This window comes from Vigna angularis, chromosome 11 (genome assembly GCF_016808095.1).
Source record: "Vigna angularis cultivar LongXiaoDou No.4 chromosome 11, ASM1680809v1, whole genome shotgun sequence".
NCBI lineage: Eukaryota > Viridiplantae > Streptophyta > Magnoliopsida > Fabales > Fabaceae > Vigna > Vigna angularis.
The window spans coordinates 380,128-403,895 of record NC_068980.1 but is presented as its reverse complement, the minus strand read 5'-3'; the positions used below and the strand labels follow the sequence as shown (position 1 = coordinate 403,895).

Sequence of the window (23,768 nt, the reverse complement as noted above, 5' to 3'; positions counted from 1 at the left end):
CGAGAGCGCAAGTTGAAAGGAGCACAAGTTGAAGAAGGAAACTGAGAGGAAGGAGAGAGAAGAAGACGACACTCTCAATCTATCCAACTACTTGTCTGTTTCAGAGCTGGCATTTTATTTTATTTTTTAATTTTTTATTTATTATTATTATTTGAATTTCAACACGTCCTTATTATATATACTTAGAGAGCTAGCTTTGGACTATACTACTAAATAAGATAAGAAGAACGTGTCACTCCATTTATTATTTTCTAAAATAAATCACCCACCGATAATAATAATATTATTAAAAGGAATAGGTTTGACGTCAGAAATATATGTCGGTGAAATTGTAGGTACATGAATGGAATTCAAATTTCAAAGTCAAGCCCGCCTTGAAAATTCTGCACTAAATTATTCATTACAGATACTCCATCATACTCTACTACATCAAAAGTTTATTTCTCTTTCCGTCGACTCTGCATTTCTTTATATATATATATATATATATATATATATATATATATATATATATATATATGTATGTGTATATATATATATATATATATATATGTATATAGTGTTATGTGTACCATATGAATGCTTGGGTAATTAAGTTTATCATTCAATAATAAAATTGTGAAGAAATTGATCTATATAACCAAACCAAATTAATTATTAAGAGTAATTAAGTTAATCATAATTTAAGTCATGGATATATAAACGGTAATTTAGATCAGTTCTAATCAAAAATTTATTTTAAAAGTTTATAAATATAGATTTGATATTTAGATAGTTTATTATGATTTTTTACATATTTATTATTAAAATTAACTAAATATATATTAACTTGAATGTATGAGTGTTTTTTTAGGTAAATTCAATCGATCAAACAGTGTGAGAAAAGAGAAAAGTTAAAAACATAACCACGACCTAAATTTGAAGTTAAAAAATAAATCATGTAAGAAAACTTAACCTCGAATCCATTATTCGAAACATAACGTAAGTATGTTTAATTCATAATAATTAGTTATTTTTTTCTATTACTTAAAATTCTTGTATTCTTTAAAAATCAAAATCAACTTCCTTTAGAGAAAATTGAAAATAGTGATAGATATTTAAAAAATGAGAAGTCGATAGAAGTTTTGTATTGACCCGAAGTCGTCTTAATTTGTCCTGGTCATACTTTTGTTTCTAGGTGGGGTCCTTTCTTTATTTCTTGTCAAGGTTACTATTCCAAACATTTTCCACGTTGCGTCATCTATCGTTTCAATTATTAGAATTTATCGAAATAAATTATTACACTTTATTTATGTTTCGTATTAAATTATTTTTTTTCAGACATGCAAGACTGATTCGTAATTTACCTTGCGTTGAAGATATCCGTAGGAGTGGTTGATGATTGAATTATCTGAAAAGAAAAAAAAAGTTTAAAAATTTAGTTTATGATAGATGGATTTGAAAAAATCAGTGAGAGTGTTTTAATTTGTATACTAGTTTCTTTTATTTATTTAAATCTTATCTTATACGCAATTAAAAACCAAATAAACATCATAAGCATTAATTAAGATTTCAAATCCTTAACGGTGGAAAGTACTAAGTGGCTGATTTTATCCTTTACGTCTCAGAAGAATAATCCAATGAAATAAAATTTCAAACGAAATAGGTATGACAACTCTTTCTCATAATAATTAATTATCATTGACTCTAAAGATACATTCGTATGATAAAAACGTAAGTTTATTAAACCTCAAATAACCCAAAGAAGAAAGAAATTAACTAAACATAAAAAGGGTTAAGAATTAAACAAGAGAATTACCATAAAAGTTATTGAATCTTTTACGAATGGATATCCTAATATAACTGTCCTTTTCATGTGTAGATTTCCTTAAAAACATACAATGTTTATAATGTTTCTAGATTTAAATGTAAAATAGAAAGTGATGGTTCATGTTACTCTTTTTTATCTTATTCATGGGTTAAATTAGAAATGACAGAAATAGGTACAATGATGGGACGGGTTAAATTATAATTTTTATTTAACCCTTTGGGTCGTTTTTTCATTTTTATATTCAGAACAGTGTTGATATGAAAAACGTTGGTGGTGAAACAGAAGAACGGAAGCAAGTTGTTTTGGAATGGAATCTAGAAGTTAGAATGGGCAAGAAGACAAATGAGAGTTCCAGGTAGATTGTTTAGGTGATACTTTCGGTGCAAATGTCTCAACCGCTATCTTATTTTTCTTCACTCCATCTTCAATATATATGACCAAGAAAAATATGGTAAGGTTTAATGTCTTCAGAAAAATAATATATACTTTTAAGCACAGTATATTTAGTTAGTTATAAGGTCGAGTCATAGGTAAAAATAGTAAGTGACTATAAAAGTTGTGAGTTGAACTCTTCCCTCTTTTAACATTTAAGAGATATAAGATTGATTTTAAGGATTTGAAACAAGAACATAAAAGATGTTGTAGGTTCAACTTTCTAACTAATAAAGAACTCACGATTTTCCATAAAAAATTTGTGTTTGTTTAGTGTTTCGGATGTAGAATTGGTGTCAACGTTCAATGTTCAGGTAATAGTTTAAGGAATCCAAATGTTATATTTCTTCCTTTAATATCGTTCTAAAAATATTTACAGAAAATATTTTGATGTCAAAATCAATTTAGTATTTGATCGTTTCACTGGTGTAAAAAAGACCTTTAACGTTACCCTTTAGACGTTTGACCTTTGAATATCTAACATAAAAAATGACCGGTGACATTTTTTGTAAATAAAACAGCTATTTAGACGTCGATTATAGAAGGGCCCGACGTCTAAATACTCATATACGTCGGCTCCTCTGAATAGACGCCAAAACTAAACGAAAAAGTTAAAAACAAATAATTTTTTATTCTATTTAGACGTCTGTTATAGAGGGAACCGACTTCTGAAGCACTTTAGACGTCTGTTAATTGGGGGAACCGACGTCTAAACCCTAAATCCAGAAATTTAAAAAGTCACTTTTTGACTCCATTTAGACGTCTGATCTCGCCACTCCGACTTCTGAAGCACTTTAGACGTCTGTTAATTGGGGAACCGACGTCTAAACCCGAAATCCAGAAATTTAAAAAATCACTTTTTGACTCTGTGTAGACGTTTGATCCCGCCACTCAGACTTCTAAAGCACTTTAGACGTCTGTTAATTGGGGAACCGACGTCTAAATTTTGGAATTAAAACACCGTGAACGCGAGACAGTCGTTACGCGCACTCATTGTTCATCATCTTCGTCGCGTTTTCTCTTTACGGGTTACGCTTTTCAGGTTCGTTTTCTCACTTTTGCACCGTTTTAAATTAATTTTACTCCGATTACATCACTCTTTGATGCATTATCTTTCATTTGAACCGATTAAAATGCGTTTTCGTTGGGTTTTGGTACAGTTATTCTCGTGTCTTCAGGCGGTGTTCTATGGCGGCGATTTCTTGCGTTTTGTACTCTTGCAATTCCCTCCACTACGTTTTTAAAACCATCCAATAAAAAAAATGTACAATACATTCTCTTCAACTAAAATATAAAGTTGTAAACTCGAATAACCATAAGTCAGGAGCAACCTCAGAGACGTCTAACCTGTATGGATCAGACGTCTATAGAGACGTCTGACCTAAAGAGTCCGACGTCTCATTAACGTCACCCATATAGACGTCGGACAGAGATCAGACATTAAAAACCCAAAATAACAGACGTCTAAAGTCGTTTTTGCATTAATGTTCATCTTTGTAAATACAAATCAGTTTCCTTCTTAACTCAAATATAGATTTCAGAATAAACTTTTGATTAGTAATAACTTATGATAATCACATTTTATCTTGAATTAATTAAAATTATATTTAATCTTTCTGTCACTTGATCGTTCCAAGATCATCTAATCTAATCGCGAGAATGATTCATGAAAGGTAATTGAAGAAAGTAGAAGAAGGGAGACCCACCGATGGACCATGACCAAAGGAAGGAAGCACATTAGTCAATCCATTGAATTGAACCCACAAGAAAGCTGACATGTTTATTTTTTGTGAGTACACATTCATGAACGAACGCCTTTATTTTCTCTCCCTTGTCCAATTAATTACGGCACCTTTTCATCAACACCAACCCACCCAATTCATACCACTTCAAAACAAATCTATATCATAACAATATAACAAAATCTTCACTTTTACTTTAGTTAAACAGAGAAATTATCTTTTTCTGATTATATGACTGAAATAAATATTTCACACGTGAGATCTGAGGGAAAAAAAGTTATTTTTTTTATATTTTTTGCACAAAATAAATTATTAAAATTGACATTTTCGTCTCCTTGTCGTCAAACAAATATAAAAAGATATTGTTAAGTAAATTTTAAAGCAACTTCAACGTTTTACCGAAAAGGTCTTAATTTAAATTTTACTTTTGCACCAAAAAAACGAATACTGTACTCTATATTTCGTGTTAAAAACATTTTATTGCAATTTAAACTAACTTAAAAATATTGAAAATAATAGATAAATCAAATTTAAAAGATACAAGTTAGTATAACTTTCATTTTTAAAATTAATTTTATAAAACTGAATTAGTCGATATAATTCAAATTTTATTTTAGTAAAAATTATTTTTGTTGAACTTGTTATGTCGTCATTGTCGCACACTCGTTATTAATATTTTTAGTCCCACACTCGTTACGTATTTATTTTCAACGAATTATATTAAAAATCATCTAATCTAAAATTAATTTATTTTAAAAGTTGAATAAGTCTATTTATTTTTAAAAAAATCATATTCGTTTCAGTTTTTTATGTAAGTAAATTTAGCAGTTATATATACAGATAAAGTAAACTTGTCACGTAGTGTAGATTTTTATTGAGCATAAATTAGCGATGATAGTAGTGATTAAGAAATATTTGTGATTGCTAATTTCTCTTGACTTGGCTTCACGGTTTTAAATGATAAATATATGATATAAGTATTTTTAATATGAAAAAGCGTTGAATGATGTAAGACCAATTCCGCATGAAACACACACAAAACATAAGCAACGTGGGGTAATCTGTAACCAATACTATTTTCCCTGAGTACTTTTCATGTGATGCCATCAGTGATGTAATTCAGAGCTTTAAATATAATTTAATTTCACATCACATTGACTTATAAATTATAAATTATCATTTTTTAATTGATTAAAAACTTCGAACACATCTTACATATTATTTATATACTTTTGTAAAAAATATAAATTTTAAGAAAATAAATTTTTTTAATTTTGTGAACTTTACCTTGTAAAATAATACTTAAAATTTATAGACAGCGCACACAACTTACACTTACACATACATGTAACTATATTTGTCGACGTTATGAGAACAAACATAATATTGATTATTGCATATTTTCAAAACTTTATTTTTGAAAATTCTAAATCAATTAAAATAAATAAGTATTGCGTAGTGAGAACGTTACTACTGTAATAAATAAATAAATAAATAAATAAATTTGGTTAGGTTTTAGTCAAAAAAAAGAATCCGAAAGAAAGACCTGGCTAGACTCACGTGTACATAACATTATTATTCACTTGCGTGTATCCTCTTCTATCTTATATCTTTACGTGCGCTCACCATCACCACTGATATCAAATCACACTGTTTTTGCTTCTTCTTTTATGTCTAACTAATTAAATACTAATTTTCTAATTTTAATGTAAAAAGATTATTAAATTGGTCTATGGCATTCACATTCGATTCATGTACGAGAGAAAGCGTGGAATTCAAATTCTCGGTCGTATTTCTGAGCACGTGTTTGGATTATAAGCATTGTTATTCTCATTCTTTGGTTGATTTTGGGTGCAAATGGAATGCAAGTAGACAGAAGTGGTGGGCCCAGTTTGTGAGAACTCAAAATGGGAATAACTTTCCTCTTATGTTTAAGTTTAACAACCAACAAACCAACCAAAAGGTAATTAAAGAAAGAGAAAAAAAAAACAAATAGTTGGGAAACAAACACAGAAGGAATGTGCACGAGGATTGACTTCTACATGACTGACCAAACCTCGTTATTCCTGTCACTTTCTTTTGTCGGTCCAATCACCACCTTACCAAAATTTTCAAGGATTTCTCAATTTTTCATCTTTATGTTGTTTTTTATATATCAACCGTTTCAGTGGATGTGTGAAATCATATTTTTCATCCGTTTCTTTTTGTGTTTCTTAAGGTTAAGGATATTTGAGAGAAGAAATCAGTGATTCGCGTAAGTTCCAAATATTAAACTATTCATTTAAACGAAAATATTAAAGTATTATTTGTTTTGTTTTGAAAGACAATTAGAGATTCTTAAAGATGTATGAAATTTCGTGAGATGTATAATCGATTATGATAGTAATAATTGTGAGATGAAATCGATTGTGGAGAGAGATGGAATTGGTGGAATCAATTATACAATTATATTGAAGTGATAGAATTCATTATGGCTAATCGATTATGTTTATGTTCAGCGTGTGACAAAATCGATTTTGGGAGTGATTATGAAAGTGATGAAAATCGTTTTCATGATTGTTGAAATCTATTATAACTATTGAAATTGAGTTTGTATAAACGTGACTTACTAAACACGTATCAATTTTGTCAAGCTAAACCAAGCTTTCTTAAGAAAGAAAAAAAAAAAGATTAATATTAGGTTAGGTGGTAAATTTAAAAGAATCCGTCAACTAATAATAGTTAAAAACTTCTTTTCATTTGACAAAAAAGAAAGACTGGCATTTAATTATTTTATATAAACAATTGGGCGTCCTCACGATTAAAGTATAACAGTAATATGATGTTAATTAGAGTATAAATATCACTCTCACATTTATTCCCTTTTAATCAGAGTATAATAAATTGTTTTTAACATAATTCATATTTTATAAAATGATAAATTCAACCTAACTGAATTACAATATAAAATTAAACTAATCAATTAAAACATAACTTATTCCATTTATGTTACCATATCTTTTACCATCTTTATCTAATCCATTTTATCGTCCTTTTAGACCAACTGATTTTTTATTTGTTTTTTACAATTTGTTAATTTCAAAACTATTAATTAAAATTGAAAATTTTATTATATTTTCCTATCTATATAAAATAATGAAAGACGGGCAATATAAAACGGCATAAATTAGGAAAAACCTATTACAACCTTAAGTTAAAGAATTTACCTTTTTATGTTTAGCTATATTTTTTCTTAACATTCGTGTTCTCCAATTATTTACTTATATAATACGCTGGTACAAAAACATTAAATCATTACATAAACTCATAATATTTGCCGATTAGTTATTCTATTGTAAATAATATTAAAGGTTACTTTTTAATTTATTCATAAACGCATCATATTTAATGTTTAAATTATTAAAAAATTAAAATTTGGTTAAGTTTTCTCTGCATACAAAATTTTCATCGTATTTGTACTGAAAATATGCATGGATAACTTAATTGAACTATTTAAAACCTATTATATAAAAGAATTCAATAATTTTAAACGAATAATTGAAATTATGTTGAAATCAATCCAATAAACAAGTATATTGCTATTTTTATATAAAAATTATGTGACTAAAATGAAAAGTAGAGGTGAGTATGTTGAAAATACACTATTTACGCTTAATCCCACAAATCAAATATCATTGCTTCTTGCACCCCATGTTTTCTTGAGCCCATAAGCTTGCTGAAATGAATCTTTTAATGCTTGTTGAAAAAACTAATAAAAATCTAAAATACATTGGTTAGTATATACTTCTTTTAACTATTTTTTAATACGGTTCGTATGCTTTTAACCGTATAAACTGCATTACCAAAAAGAATTTAATTGAAGAAAAATTAGAATTTTATTGAAAAAAATTAAAATTACATTAAAAAAGTAGACGAAAATATTTGAACCTTAAAATTATATTTTGAATTGTAAAACCTATATTTCAAATTATCCAAAATACAAAAATATAAAAGAAATTCGATTGGAATTGTGCAATAAAAAATATGCATGAATTGCAGAATGCGTAAAATTAAGTTGAAAGACCAACACCAACACGCACACTGCCTTCAAACCATACGAGATCATATTAATTTTTATTTTTTCATTAAGGGTATTACGAGAATTTTAAAAAGTACGGGGTTGCAGGAAGTAATAACCCAAATCAAATTTGCCAGATATTTTAGGTCCAGAATATTTTTTTCCCACTAGTTAGATATTGCTTGTGTTTTTTGGGTATTTCTTCCTGCCCCTTCGTAATGTCTTACTTCACCTGCTACATTTCAATTTTATCTCCTTTCATTTTCAATTTTGAAATAATCAATCCGAAAATATTTTGAAATATACAATCTGATATAAAATTTATATTTTTATTATACAATTCAAAATGTAAATAAAAAATGCATATAAAAGCTATAATACAAATTTTATTCTGAATTGATTTCACATTTTAGACTTTTCATTTACAATCCAAAACATAAAACATCATATATTTTGCATAATTCAAAATATATTTATTAATTGTAGAATTCAAAATATACAAATTAAATGTATTTTCAAATCATCAAATCCGAAAATTCACGATATAATATCTGACTACGTAATTTATAATATATTTTTGATTACATAATTTAAATATATTTTTTAATTTGAAAATTTATTTTACACTATTACAAAACAGAGAAAAAAAAAACTGAAGCAAAAGCTTCTCGTACCTATTAAACATCCCATAAACGTTGACTCATTCATATGCAATTCTTTGTGCTTTCCTGATTCAACTTGTACATTATTTTCGTTAATTTTAAGTCAATACTAAAGAACATTTGACACTGAAAAAGTAAATTTCACTCAATTATTAGATTTCTAATTTCTTTAAAAAATTTAAGTTTTCTTTTTCTTTCATTTATTTAAAAGTCCAACTTATGAATCGTATTACTAGTTTATTGTTGGCTCTTAGGTTAGATTATCTATTTAACTACATGTCAAGAATAAAAAATAAACTCTTTCATAAATAAAACATTTTTCATTTTCTTTTAGATAAGAGAACATAAACACAGTCATTGAAAATAGCTCAGAATGTATTAATTTTTTTTTTTGTATAATACTTTAGATTTTATCTCTTGATGAGACGAAAAAAAAAAAGAAAAACAAAACAATAAACATATTCATAGATAAAGACTATGACTCTTTACATAATCTTTGTCAATTATTTTTTCTTTTGAGTTTCAATATTTTAATTTTATTCTTCAACAAATCAAAACATTATTTATAATCTCTATACAATAAACCTTTTAATATATATATATATATATATATTTATTTATTTATAACCTAAATTGCTATATCTTTTTTGTTTTTGACATTAAGAAAAAAAGAGACAAAACTTCAATTTTAATTAAGAATTGACTAAAAATAATGAATTATGAAAATATAGAGATAAATAAAATAAAATAAACAAAAGCAACATTAATAAAATTGCTTTGTAATTTTGAAAATAAAAGCATTTAAATAAAATTGTCCATACGAGAGGTGATTTTGATTTTCCTTTATGTGCACATTAGTTTCTCCTTAGCAAAATGGAAGACCTTTGAAGTAAAGCCACGTAACACTTCTACCTAAATATATCTTAAATTCATGTTTAAACTTTGTACTTCTGATTGTTTAACATTTTGGTTTACTCCCTAATTTAAAGATTTATTTATTAGAGTAATCTAATTAATATCAAACCAATTTTCCCCTTTTTTAATTTCCTTTTTAGTGTTTTCTTTTCTTTTTTTTTCTTTTTCGATTTTTTTTTTGTTCTTCATACATGATTATTAGAAAGAAAAAGTTCGATAATGACTAAATGAACCAATTAGTTCGATAAGAGAGCCAAAAATACATCATAATGACAACACATAACAAGTTTGCATCACTGAAATATTAGCTGATTAAACCAGTGGGCTTGAAAGTTTAAGTAATTAGGTGGGAGAAGTAACTAGAGTTTTAGAAGGATTAAATTCAATATTAACGACAAACTTTAAACACTTAATGTGATTTTAATAAGTATTTTCAAAAATTAAATTAAAATTAAAAATAATTTCTATTTAATGTGTTTAGGAATTAGTATTTGCAAAATGAAGAAATAATATTTTCACATGACTCTAATAATACCCCTAAATTAGTTAGTTGTATGTATAATTTTTGGCAATATAAATAAATAATTTTTTTAATAAAATATTCGGCCCAAATAAATCTGTACGATCGATAGAAACTTGAAATGGGTGATAAATAACAATTTCGTCACGTTTTAACAAAATATCTACATAAATTATTTTTTAAGTATCTATTTGCGTGCGTTATACGACGTCTTCCGCGGCATTAAAATTTTATATTTTCCGAAATTATTAACAAAGTTAAATTATCAATTTGATCATATAAAAACAAAATCATGATTAATACAGACGTAGCAATTTCTAGACCACGATGTATTGTTCAATAAAAAATAGTTTAATGGCCAAAGAAAAAAGTACTTTAAAAAAATAATAAATTTGGCGAAAATCTTCAACAGCCGTAATCAAGATTTCTGTCAGTACGAGTTCCCTTTTTTTAATTTCTTATCATAACATTAAATCAGATTTCATATCGATTTTCCATATAAAAGTATATGGTAAGAAATATGAATATATTATTATTCAGCATTAAATAAGAATTAGTTTGAAAAATATAATAAACAAGAACAGAAAGAAACGGTGTGTGGAGAAATCCGTTTACTGAAATCCCATGGATTTGCGAAACGGGTCGGGTTATATTACATAAAGATAAGCGGGTTGGTCTCATGTTTTGCGTGGTTGACGTTGGACAGCCGTTCAAAGCACGCGTATCCAATAAAATAAAGTTGCAATTTGGTAGGTTTAGGTTTTGATTATTTGGTCAAAACCTTACAGAAACCACGAGCAGTACCTAGCTAGCTGTATTCGACTCACATCCACGTCACCACTCATCATTCACCTCCAATCATCAACCTTATCTTTCTCTATTTTTTCCTTTTTCTATTTTTATTTATTCTTGCATTTATTATATTCATTAATATCAATTTCAACAGATCATCTTTATGGTAAATTTTTGTTTATAGCATTTTCAAAATTACAAAGCAATTATTTATCACATGGGTATTTAAAATATATTTATCTAAACATTTTAGTGTGTAATTAGACTTGGTGAAGGAAAAAAATAAATTAATTTAGAAGAAAGGAAGTTTTAAAGTGGGTATTTTGGTACCCTCATATAGGTGTAGTTGTTCCATTTATCTTAATTTAGGTTTTTTCCAGATATTTTGTGGCGTTATGTTGTGTTTGGATACGATCTCTTCCAACCGCTCCTCATAAAACGGCATTCTCCTCTTCTCGCCCAACACCACAGAAACCTGAAACCTGAAACAAATCACTATCTCTCTGGTTCTGCGTGATAGCCGCGTTCTCCTTCTTCTTCCACCGTCCTCCACCACTTCCGATACTTTATTTATTCTGTTTTACAACCCATTTTCAGTTCGGGCTTGTTCCCCTAATCGGGTCTTGGAACTCAAACACAAATCTAAGCACACCCTCATCCTTTTTTCCTCTCCCTCCCCCGCATGCAACCATGAAGATTTTCAACCCATCCAAATCTTTTCTCCAGAACGTGGTGTGTCCATTCGACACCCTCTTCATTATAAGGACGAAGCCCTTCGATCTGGGTCTCTCCCACCTCCACCAATTCCAATTCAAAGCCTACAATTGAAAACCCTCTAGTAGAAACCAAAACCACCGACAGCGTTAGGTAATACTGGTTCGGTCAACAATCCCCGCCGCCGAGATGGATCGCGGATCCAATGGCACGGGTGGCAGCAGGAACATCCTGTTCAACAAGTACGAGATAGGGAAGCTGCTGGGGCAGGGGAACTTCGCCAAAGTGTACCACGGGAGAAACCTCAGCACAAACGACAGCGTGGCCATCAAGGTCATAAAAAAAGAGAAGCTTCAGAAGGATAAGCTGGTGAAACAGATAAAGCGCGAGGTCTCCGTCATGCGCTTGGTGCGTCACCCCCACATCGTGGAACTCAGAGAGGTTATGGCCAACAAAGCCAAGATCTTTTTGGTCGTCGATTACGTCAAGGGAGGAGAACTCTTCGCCAAGGTGGCCAAGGGAAAGATGAAGGAAGAAATCGCCCGGAAGTACTTTCAACAGCTGATCAGCGCCGTCGACTTCTGCCACAGTCGTGGCGTCACCCACCGTGATTTGAAGCCGGAGAATCTGCTCCTCGACGAGAACGAAGACCTGAAAGTGTCAGACTTCGGCTTGTCTGCGCTGCCTGACCAGCGCAGATCTGACGGGATGCTCGTGACGCCGTGCGGCACGCCGGCCTACGTGGCGCCGGAGGTTCTGAAGAAGAAGGGGTACGATGGGTCGAAGGCAGATATATGGTCGTGTGGGGTGATCCTCTTCGCGCTTCTTTCTGGGTATTTGCCCTTTCAGGGTGAGAATGTGATGAGGATTTACAGCAAGTCTTTCAAAGCCGATTATGCATTCCCGGAATGGATTTCGCCCGGGGCGAGACGTTTGATCTCTAATTTACTGGTTGTGGACCCAGAAAAGAGGTATTCCATGACTGACATCATGAAGGATCCTTGGTTCCAAGTTGGGTTCATGCGCCCCATTGCGTTTTCCATGAAGGAGACGGCTGTGGAGATTAACATCGACTTCAACGGGGACGAATCCAGTGGCAGTGGAAACGTTAGCGGCAGCGAAGATGGTAACAGCAGCAGCAACAACCATTCTGGGGAACTGGTCGGGGCCAAGCCGGCTCGTCCGTCTTACAATGCTTTCGAGATAATATCCTCGCTGTCGCACGGGTTTGATCTGAGTAATCTGTTCGAGACAAGGAAGCGGTCGCCGTCGATGTTCATATCGAAGCACTCGGCGTCGTCGGTGATGGCGAAGCTGGAGGCGGTGGCGAAGAAGCTGAACTTTAGGGTGACGGGGAAGAAGCAGTTCACGGTGAGAATGCAGGGGGCGACGGAAGGGAGGAAAGGGAAGCTGGGGATGACAGTGGAGGTGTTCGAGGTGGCGCCGGAGGTGGCGGTGGTGGAGTTTTCGAAGTCTGCCGGAGACACGCTTGAATACATAAAGCTATGCGAGGAAGAAGTGAGGCCTTCGCTGAAAGACATCGTGTGGAGTTGGCAAGGGGACAGCAATTCCCGCCAGTGAATATTCCAAATATCATTATTTTTATTATTATTATTATTAAAATTATGTTTGCGCATTCCTTGGAAAGACGAGAACCAAAATAGCTAGGTAGTGAATTATCTTAGTTGTTTTCGTTATGAGTCCCTTTGGGTTTAGATTTATGTATTATGTATATGCACATACTGCATATGTCTCCTTGTTTATCACCACCACCCGGTTATTACAACAATTTCTGCATATCAACTTACTATGAATTTTCCATAAGTTCCTTATATAAAAGAGTCTAGTATAAATCTCCCACTACATTCCTCAGAATTCAAAACATCTTTTTTTACTCCTAAACCAGCTACCATCGTCACTCATGTGGTTATGTGTCTCATTTTAAAAATCTTAACTTTTCAGTCTGATAAGAATGATTGGAAACATATTGTATTTAAAATATGAAAAAAAAAAAGAAAAAGTAGGAAAAGGAAAATGAATCTGTGTGTTGAGCTGAGAGGGAAGCAAAAAAACAATGATGTGGGGTATGGTGAGAGGTTGGTATTGGAAGGTAGCAACAAAAGGTGACTGGGATCATACGCATACTTTCGAATGCCTGCTGCTGCTATATCTTTCTCTCTGTTGCATCTATCTATCTATTTCAATTCACCTTTCTAAATTATCATATGCACACCCTAATTTTCCTATTTATCTATAAATTAACTGTTTTGATTACGAAAGAGAGGTTATTCATTTATTAAGTTTCGAATGTATTGATGTTCGTCTTCACACTATTTAGTCAAAGTTAATAAAAATTCATATGTAATAAATTCAATCATTAAATTTTTTGTTTTTATAGATTTCAAAATAAGATTTGGATTATAACAATCTAAGTGTGACCAAATTGACATTAATCATATATTATCATAAATTAGTTTTTATAAAATATTATTATTGTTTAAGGTTAATAGTTCGATATGTCTAATATAATAGTTTAATCATTAGATAATTTTATTGACATTTCTGATACTGTAAACGGTCTAATTGATTGAACAATCATACCATATATTAATATAAGTTATTATGAATTAGTTATTGGATCGTCTACTAACACTTAGTTTTATATTTAATATATATTCGGGTATAAAAAATATATGTTTTGATATAAACATTTAATTGAATTTTACAATATTGATTAATAAAGTATAGTTTTTATTTATATATTCTAAATTTATTTTATTTTTAATTAATATTAATACACACGGTATAAAGTAAGATCCTAGAAAAATGATTACATTTTACGTGTAGAAAAGGGTAAAAGAAGGGTCGTATTCTGGTGTTTCTATCAAAGCTAAACACACTTTAATGTAAGAGGTAAGATGTTACAGAAAAATAAATAAATAAAATTGAGTAGTGAGTGAGGAGGCAATTCCTTGGGTCAGATATGTCTGCAGGTTTGGAAGGCTATTCCAAATTATTTGTCATCATTGTTGCTTTGGTCTATTCTCCAACATAATTAAAATAAATATTAAGTAGTTTTTCTTTCATAATTCCCACTGATTTACACACAAAATAACCTTTTTTCTATATACAATTAAATTATATATAAAGATTATAGATAAAATCAACATATAATACTTCAGAATCACTTGATAATAACATAAAAAGACTAAAACAATAATGAAATGAAAACAGATTCTTTCAGGAAATCTATAACAATTACAAAAGGAATTCATTTTTATAATTCTTTGTACTGTTCTAATATATATATATATATATATTACTTCAATTGATTTTTATTAATATAAATAATTCAGGGTTTAGGGTTTTTTAATGTCTTTTTTAATTTAACAACTACCTATTGCATATAATAAAATTATAAAATTTATTCACTTTATGCTTATTTTTTATTTTTCTATATTTTTATAAATTGAATAATAAAAATAATTTTATCCTCTGGTCAAAATAAAGAAAATATGTGAGTCTGCTAAAACAGTTTCTTTTAACAGGTTGGACTATGCAGATCTGCTATCTGTCTAAAGAAAATATCCTTCCAATCTATTTGTTGCTATGTATAAATAAAAACGTAATTGTAAATATTTGGGTATCCATAAATATATGTGAATACTTTTTTGTTTTATTTTAAGTAAAATTATTTAAAATAAGTATTTGAAATATAGAATTAAATAAAAAATTAAAATTAATTTTAAAATACAACTTAAAAAAATTTATATTGAAATCAATTAATTTTTTTAGAAAATAAATTTAAATAGGTTTAAAAAATACGTGTTTAAATATTTTAAAAAAATCCATTTTCATATATCTAAATAAAATATATATATATATATATAATGCTTTTTCCCAATAGTTTTATTTTAGTCACTTATTTTTTTTAAAGATATTCAAATAAAATTATTAGAAACCAATAATGATACTCGTATATCACATTCCATAGAGTTCAGATATATTTTAGACTCCGTGTTTTAGAAAAATAATTATTTTAATTTAAATTTTCAAAATACAAAATGAACTATAGAATAATATGAACGACTTACTTATTTTATAGATATTACATATTTTTTTTCATAAAATATTTTCATTTTTTTCCCTTTAAAATCCAAACCCAAATTTTAGTTAGTCACGTTAATGTGTGTTGGATATCATAAGTACGACATTTGAATCTATATTTTACTCAGAAAAATAAAGTTCATTCTTATCAACAAAAAAGTATTCTTATGTTAATCATGTAATAAACTACATCTAAATTGACTGACGTATGTTAACTTTCTCCAAAATCTCTATTATATGGGTAACTATATTTTTTTATAATTCTTTTCACTAAATTTGTATTATTGTGTGGTAGTTTATCTTTTAAAAGTTTATTTTAACATTTTTTCCTTTAAGTATGTATTAACTTGACCCCTTCTAAATATTTATGTTTTTTAATTTTAGAAAATTATTTGGAATAATTGCTTTACTAATGAATTTTTCATACGAGTTTTATTGTTGGAAGTCTCACATCGATTAAAGATAAGACTAATTTATAATATATAAGTGAGATGCAAACTTCACCATATAAGTCAGTTTTGTGAAGATTGAGTTCGATATAAAAACATACTTTCTGATATTGAATCCCATTTGTATAAATAATCAACGAAGATTTGTAAGAACAAATGATCTTATTTACGTTGGGCCAGTACATAAGTCATTGGGTCACGGTAAGACAGACACGCCTAAATTATTTGTGATGGACCATAGTTGGGTCAGGATTCATAATATGATTGAGCCAATAACTTATAAATAGAAGATTAAAGCTGAAAGGTATATTTTAAATATCTTAATTTTTTTATCTATACGTGCGCTTTTTTGGAACTGACATAAAATTAGTATAAATTTTTATTGTTATAGAATTTTACGTGAAAGACATTTTTTTTCTAAATTCCAATTAAGTTTCTCTCTAATTAGACATATATTTTATATATTTTAATTTCATTTTTTATTGAATATTATAATAATAATATAATACTTTTTAGAAAAAATTTAAAATATAGTAAGAAAAACTGAATTAATTAAGTTAAATTTAATGAACTAAACTAATGTTCAAAAAAATATTGTCAAAAGAGTCAGAATAAATAATAATCGATTATTTTATTTTTGAAACATTTTTAGTTCAAAATCTCATGATATTAAATGTATAAGAATTTAATATTATATGAAATATAATTTTGTTAACACTTGAAACTTAAATTCATACTTCAATTATTTTTAACATATTTACAATAAGATATTAAAACTATATATGTAAATAACTTCCAAACAAAAATTATATAAACAAGATAAAAAAAATAACAGACCAATTAAGTTTAGTGATTTTTGCTGTTGTGAGACGGTGTTTTTATATGAATTTCACTACATTTATGACTATTTTTTTAAGGAAGGATAGTTTTTATACAGATAATTTCAAAACAATAAATTTATTGTTCTGAATAATTATAATGTTTTAAAATATAATAAAGAGTAAAAAGCAAAACTTAGTAAAAGTATACTTAAAACGTTATTCTACAGCAACATATCTTAAAGTCTGCATATAGACCGACATAACTTCCATAGGAAAAAGTTGATTTTTTTAATGTAAAAGTACTTAATAAAGTTGTGATTAATAACGCATAAACAACGTTAATTTAGAAGATTGGAAGAAGACAAAAACGATGATGAAATGAGAGTAAGAGAAGAAGATATTTTGGTTCCTCTAAGGTGATGATGTACTTCCAACAACAAACAAAAGATTTCAGATTCTGCATTATCTTTTTTGTTTGCTTCACTCATCCGCCATTTAGCATCATTATTATTATTTTTACATTGTTGCATACATATATTAGTATAGTCCTCTCCTTACTAAATAAGATATTTAGTTAATTTGTATTTACCAAAAAAAAAACTAATTTAAATAACTTTTATGTGTATAATGATTTTAAATTGATTATTTTTATTACGTTTAATAGTTTCGTAATATTTAAAAGTTGATATTTCAAATTCTGTTTATAATGTTTTGTGTATGGATAATGATACTTTGATAATATTTTTTTGACAATATTTTAACACATCTACGTGTCATTCAGTGATTGGTCCATGTTAGTGTTTTTGATTATTATTATTGATTGTGAAGTAATTTTAGACCAATCACAAAATAATACATAAATAATGTTAAAATATTATAAAAAAAATGTTATTAAAGTATCGTTATCTTTTGTATATATATATGTTCTGCAGAAGATTTTTAGTAACAAGAATATGGAAGCATGCACACATATTCATTAATTGTACAATGACTGTTGCCAATTGATAGGAAATGAACAATTAATTATATTGACATGATGCACAACCAAACATGTCTCATATGAGATTTTTCTTGAATGCTTATTCATATAAAAGTATGATGAATTTTTTGATAATTTTGGATAAATTAACATTAATGTAGATAATGTCCTTTTGTTTGATGTGGAGGAGTGATTTGTAGCAATGATAGTGCTTTTGTACAACCCTTTTCTTTTTCACTTTCTATTTGTTTTGTTCTTCAAACTTATTATGAACTATTTTTATTATGATTTGGTTAATGGCACATAATAAGGACTGCAAATCATATTTGTGAATTTTTGTTGTGATTTTGGAGAATATTTTTTCAGCAATGAATGAGATTGGTAAATTAAGGGACGACTTTAGCACCTATATTTTTTTCATATTCCTATGTATTATGATGAAGAATATTATTATTTATTAATTTAATATTTGTTTGGACAATATGTAATCTATTAATTTTTAATTATTGTTTCTCTTCCATAATAAAAAAATTGATAATTTAATGAGAGAAAAATAACAGATTTCTTCCTCCTGATTTGATATATTATTTAGTAACAAAAAAGAGTGATCGGTTTTTATTCTAGCTCTGTTTCAATTTCATTTATGTTGCGATTTAATTTTTCTATTAACTTCTAAGTTATTTCGGGACGATTTTTTTAAATTATTTATTATTTTTTTCTTGAATTAGTTGTATATATTTTTTAAGTTTTGGTTGATGTTTTATAGTTAAATATGTTTTTTGAAGTTTTGGTTGATGTTTCAATTAAATATGTTTTTTTTCTATTGTATACAATTTTAGTTTTGGTTTATATTCAAAACTTAAATTATTTTCATCTCTTTTTTAAAAAAAAATTAAATTTAGTTATTCAATCATTAGTTTTTTCTTTTCTGTCATGATTAAGAGTGTGTCCAAAGAGTGTGTTCAAACATATGTATAGTTCTGGTCATAATTTACAGTTTAGAAACTAAAAATATATTTAATCTATTTTTAATATTTGAAAGTATTTTATGAAACGTTAAGTCAAATATAAAACTTATTTTCATTTATTTTCCATAACTAACATTATTGTTTATTGAAACAAATGCATATTTTTTATAAAATAGAAAGAAAAGCATTAAATGTGAGTAGAAAAATATTGTGACGTAGTTTTTCTTTCTCTTTCTTCCCAACTGTTTTTTGTTTGAGCTTCATTCTCGAAGTTCTTTCAAATTAATTGCAAACACTGGTATGCTTCTTTGCTTTTATAATCAAACAAACCAAATCCATGTAAAAGGGAATATGTTTCTGCATCACAAATGGTTATTTTCTGTTACGTATATAATTGTCATCAAACTATTCTTTGTAGATTGTTATAAAGAATATCCATTAAACTTTCACGAAGGTTAATGTGATCATTTTAAAAACTATTAGGGTGCAGATAGAAGTTGTGAGGGTGTAGGAAGAAAAACCATTAAAAGAAAGGTTTACCCTGATTCGGTTTATTTCTTTTTATACCACACTTTTTGGAGCTTTTTTCTTGCATTTCGCATTTTTATTTCTGCACCCCTAAATTTGATTGTTATTTCACCGTAACCTATTGAATATATAAATTATTAAATTAACTAGGTAAGCAATAATTAATACTTACTCACCCGAATTTACTGTTTATTGTTTATTAAGTATGGAATGATTATTAATTTAATGTATAGTTAGAAAACTAGTTTTTGTTATTCGATTTCAATTATGTATGCATTCATCGTTTTTAAGTTCCGATTTTGACAGAAATTTCAGTTCAGACAGAAATTTCAGTTTAGAACAGAGTTGTAAACCCAAACCCCTCCAAGAGCAACATTGTGCTAACACAGGATCAAGTGGGTAAGAGAGAGTTGATTAATTTTTAAAACTATAGTATTTATTTCCGTAAGTAAACTGTGCATCTTTTTCCAACATATTTATTAGAACTGGTATTTGCAACTGCAGAGAAAGAAATATGGAATCAAAGCACTAAAGATGGTTGCCAATGCCTGTGAGTCAAATCCACTTCTTAGAATAATAGCACCTCCATCTCTCATCTTAAACTAAACATTTAAGGATCTTCTTCATTTTATGTTACTCAACTCAAAGCGAACTTAAATTCAGCACAAGAATATAGAGAAAAATACACATAGCATTGGTAAATGCAGTCAGTCAAATCATGGGATGGTGGAAGGGAGGCTTGCGCTGACACACAAATATCTTTGACAGATACATACATGTGAGATCAAATGTTGTTTCGAAGTTCATTCGTATTTACGGATTATCAACCTTTGCCAATGCAGTCTATTATCAATATTGTATAACTGGAGATATTCATACGGTTTATAAAGAAAATAAACACTTAAAACGAAGTAAGAAGTAAAACATCACCTTAGAATCGAGAGTTCAAAAGTCATAAAACAAATCCTGAAACACTTTCATTCGGTCAGGAGGAAGAGCTATTGCCACAGACATGCTGCCATCATTTGTTGAGCTGGGAATAATGAAAGAAAGCCCCTCGTAGGCAATCCCACCAGGTCCCATGAAAATGGGTCTTCCCCACCCAAAGTCAGCATCATGGATTGGAAGCCTTACCCAGCTAGTGATGCCAAGGTTGGGACACCTAAAAGTATGTGATCCACGAACAAGCGCTTTTAGATCAGGCTGTAGCTCTAGATAGTCAAGAGCCGATCTCAAATATTCGTTGTCCATTCGCATTAATGCATCGTGGATTCTGCTGGCAGCATACCATGTTGGTTTTGACATGAGATCGCCGGCCACTGCTACAGGAGTGGTGGTGAAGATGACATTGCCAAAGTAACCAGGGGGAAGGGGAGGTTGCAGCCTTGACCTTCCATCAGTTGCAATATACAATTTGGTTTCTTGGTCATGAGGGAGTGCTCTTGCCTTGCACACACTTCTCCATACATGACCGGCCAGCATCTCATAAGAGCTATAGCTAATTGAGTTGCCATCCTCTCTGGACTTAGCCTTGAGGCTGTTGAGTTGGTCACGACTCAGTTTGAAAGTGGAGACGGCAGGGGCAGGGTCATCAGAGCCTGGTTTTTGGGGTTGCAGGTTGGTCTTCATGGTTGGTGCAGGCTTGTATTCAATGTGATCAAAAACAGGACGAGGTGGATCTCGAGCACGGAGCAGTGTCCTGTCGATGAACGGAGGGAGGGAAATATCCAAACCTCGAGCAACATCGGACCATGTATTGATGAAGTGAAGACCCGATGCTCCATCTGCTACATGGTGTTGCATACCCACACCTAATGACACCCCTCCACATTTGAAATATGTTACCTGTAATTTTATTTTTTTTCATATTCTTTATAAATTAAACTCACCTTATACCTATAGAAAAGATTCTCCTTTTATTTTCCAAATTTATCTTTTAAATAAAAATAATAAAAAATGTAAATTAAATAATAAATATAAAATTTGTATAAAAAAAATATTGGAGTCAAAATAATAATGCGTGATATCTAATTACATGTGAGTGGTTGGAACGCTCTCAATTAAACGTATGCTACTAATTTTGTCATAAAAGATACAATAGTTAACTCCGGCGCAACCAAATCCGTGCTTCTCACGTGGTTTCCAACTTTTCTCTACGGAGTAACATAATTTTTTCAGTTCTCTTTTCAATTTTAAATATCAGGGAAGTACTTGCAAGTTTAGAAATATTTAAAAATACATAATATATTAGGATTTATGACTATATATTTTGTTCATTAGTTTTAATGCAATTGATTATTTATAATAGCAAATTTCTGCTTTCGTATCTAACGCTTAGGCAGTATTCTCCGGCATATATTATCCCACCTATTTTTTAATTTATATATTTAAAAGATGGTACATAAGTTAATTAATATATTTATTTATACTAAAATTATTTTAAAATGCATAAAAAATGAAAATATAAAGAATAATGAATATTGCTTGATATTTTATTTTAAATGTCAATGGATAAAAAATGAAAAAGTTAAACAAATATTAAAAAATGACCATAGGTATTTTCATTTGTTTATGGAGTGTTTAAGACAATGCAAACCTAAATCATGCATTATTAATTAGAAATAATAAAATTATAATAATAAAGTGATTTTATTGTTTTTATAAATGGGTGTGGATGTAGGCGTGTGTCCCGGAAAAGGCAAAACTCATGAATAAACTAAACCTAAATATCAACGTCAAGCTTGAATCAGAAAAAGTGTGAATGAAGTAACAGACCTGAAGCACTAAGAGCGGATAAGTTTCGATCCCGGCAGAATAATCCACGGCGGGGATGAGCTGCCGGAGCTCAAGGGTGGGTGAGAAGTCACCGAAGTCGTCGATGGCAGCGGTGGTGTCAGCCTCGACGAAGAGCACTCCCTGACCGTCGCAAAAAAGCTCGACGCGACCGTCGTCATCGCGGCGGAGGCGGGCGGCCATGGGGTAGAAAGGGACGAGGGCCTTACTGAGAGCCTCCTTCATAACGGTTGTGTCGAAGAAATTGGAGGCCCCGTTTGGCCTATAGAAATAGACGCTGGGCGTGTGGAAGTTTGGCACCACCAAATCGACGTTGGAATTCCACAGCGCCATCCGCAGCGTCTCCTCCGCCGGACGCACCATGGTGGATTGCTTGACGTTGATCAGCATCTCTGCTCCCTCCAAACCAGAATGCAGAATTAATCCCTGAAAGAGTGTTGTGTGGGTGGGATGGGATTTGGTGCCTCTACCTTTTAAGCCTGCCAATGCAAAGCAAACTTAAGCAACGTTGGATTGGGCCCACTTACCAAATTCAGCAAACTCTGTCAACCTCCTTTTGCCACGTCATTATCCTGTTTGGTCTGTCTGTATATAAGTTCATTAGGAGACAACAAAGAATTATGTTATATTTGTAAAATATTAAAATTAAAATAACTATAATTTAAAATATAATTTTGTATTACTTTATTTGAATTATACAAACTTAGATTACTAACATATTCATAAATTATAAATTTACATCGTTGATTATGAACCAGTTTATGTCAAATTAATAATTTTAAATTTATTTAATCAAATATATTAATTAAGTAATTAGATCTTGGAGATGGTAGGAGTGGTGCAGTACTGTTAATGAATGAAGAAACATGTCGTCACTGTTGAAAGAAATGGGAGAGGTTTGACTCTGGTGTTGATGTAGAAGTGGTAAAATTAGTAGATTGGATTTAACTTTTGAAATTATATGATGTAATAAGTGGGAAAAAATTTAATAAAAAATTGTGAAAATGCCAAAATTAAATAATAAGGGAAAATATTATAAAATTGTTCTATTAACAACACAATTTTTCAAAATAAATATGATTTACAATTAGATGGTGGAAGGTTAAGTGTATTCTAAATTAATTATTATCCTCGTAATTTCGTATGAGATACTTGAGGCCCAATCCCTTTTTAAATTACTCTGTTGACATATATCACACAAAATATCAAAATCCCCTTATACATGTTATAAATGTAGAATAAACTCATTCATTATACTTATGACTTTATTACCAACAATATATAAGAAATGGTTAAATATATGTTTTAGTTCGTATAGATGTGAAATTGAAATACGTATTATATTTCAAATTTTGCGCATTTTAATTTCAAATTTTAAAAATAAATAAATATAATGATTTTAATCTTATTTTTTTTAAGATTTATTAAAAATATTTATATATATAAAATATTTTCTAAAACCCTTTGCACTACTCGTCA

General features: G+C 29.5%; 2 protein-coding genes across 2 annotated transcripts; one reads left to right on the top strand and one right to left on the bottom strand.

Moving 5' to 3' along the window:
- The first annotated feature begins 11,029 nt into the window (after positions 1-11,029).
- LOC108334267 (CBL-interacting serine/threonine-protein kinase 5) lies at positions 11,030-13,483 on the top strand. Its single transcript, XM_017570020.2, has one exon. The coding sequence runs from the start codon at positions 11,834-11,836 to the stop codon at positions 13,223-13,225; it is 1,392 nt and encodes a 463-aa protein (XP_017425509.1). The 5' UTR covers positions 11,030-11,833; the 3' UTR covers positions 13,226-13,483.
- A 6,610-nt stretch (positions 13,484-20,093) lies between these two features.
- LOC108332986 (shikimate O-hydroxycinnamoyltransferase) lies at positions 20,094-22,757 on the bottom strand. The gene is made up of 2 exons (XM_017568280.2): positions 22,272-22,757; positions 20,094-21,341 (listed from the first exon to the last, which is right to left on the bottom strand). Exons 1-2 carry the CDS (start codon positions 22,677-22,679, stop codon positions 20,442-20,444), a joined length of 1,308 nt encoding a protein of 435 aa, XP_017423769.2. The 5' UTR covers positions 22,680-22,757; the 3' UTR covers positions 20,094-20,441.
- Positions 22,758-23,768: the final 1,011 nt, after the last annotated feature.

What these genes read in the sequence shown, in the direction of transcription:
- LOC108332986 (XM_017568280.2), bottom strand. Translation starts at nt 22,679, where the DNA reads ATGCTGATCAACGTCAAGCAATCCACCATGGTGCGTCCGGCGGAGGAG. An exon ending in ATCCGCTCTTAGTGCTTCAG is followed by an intron (nt 21,342 to 22,271) that starts GTCTGTTACTTC and finishes ATAAAATTACAG; the next exon opens with GTAACATATTTCAAATGTGG.
- LOC108334267 (XM_017570020.2), top strand. Translation starts at nt 11,834, where the DNA reads ATGGATCGCGGATCCAATGGCACGGGTGGCAGCAGGAACATCCTGTTC.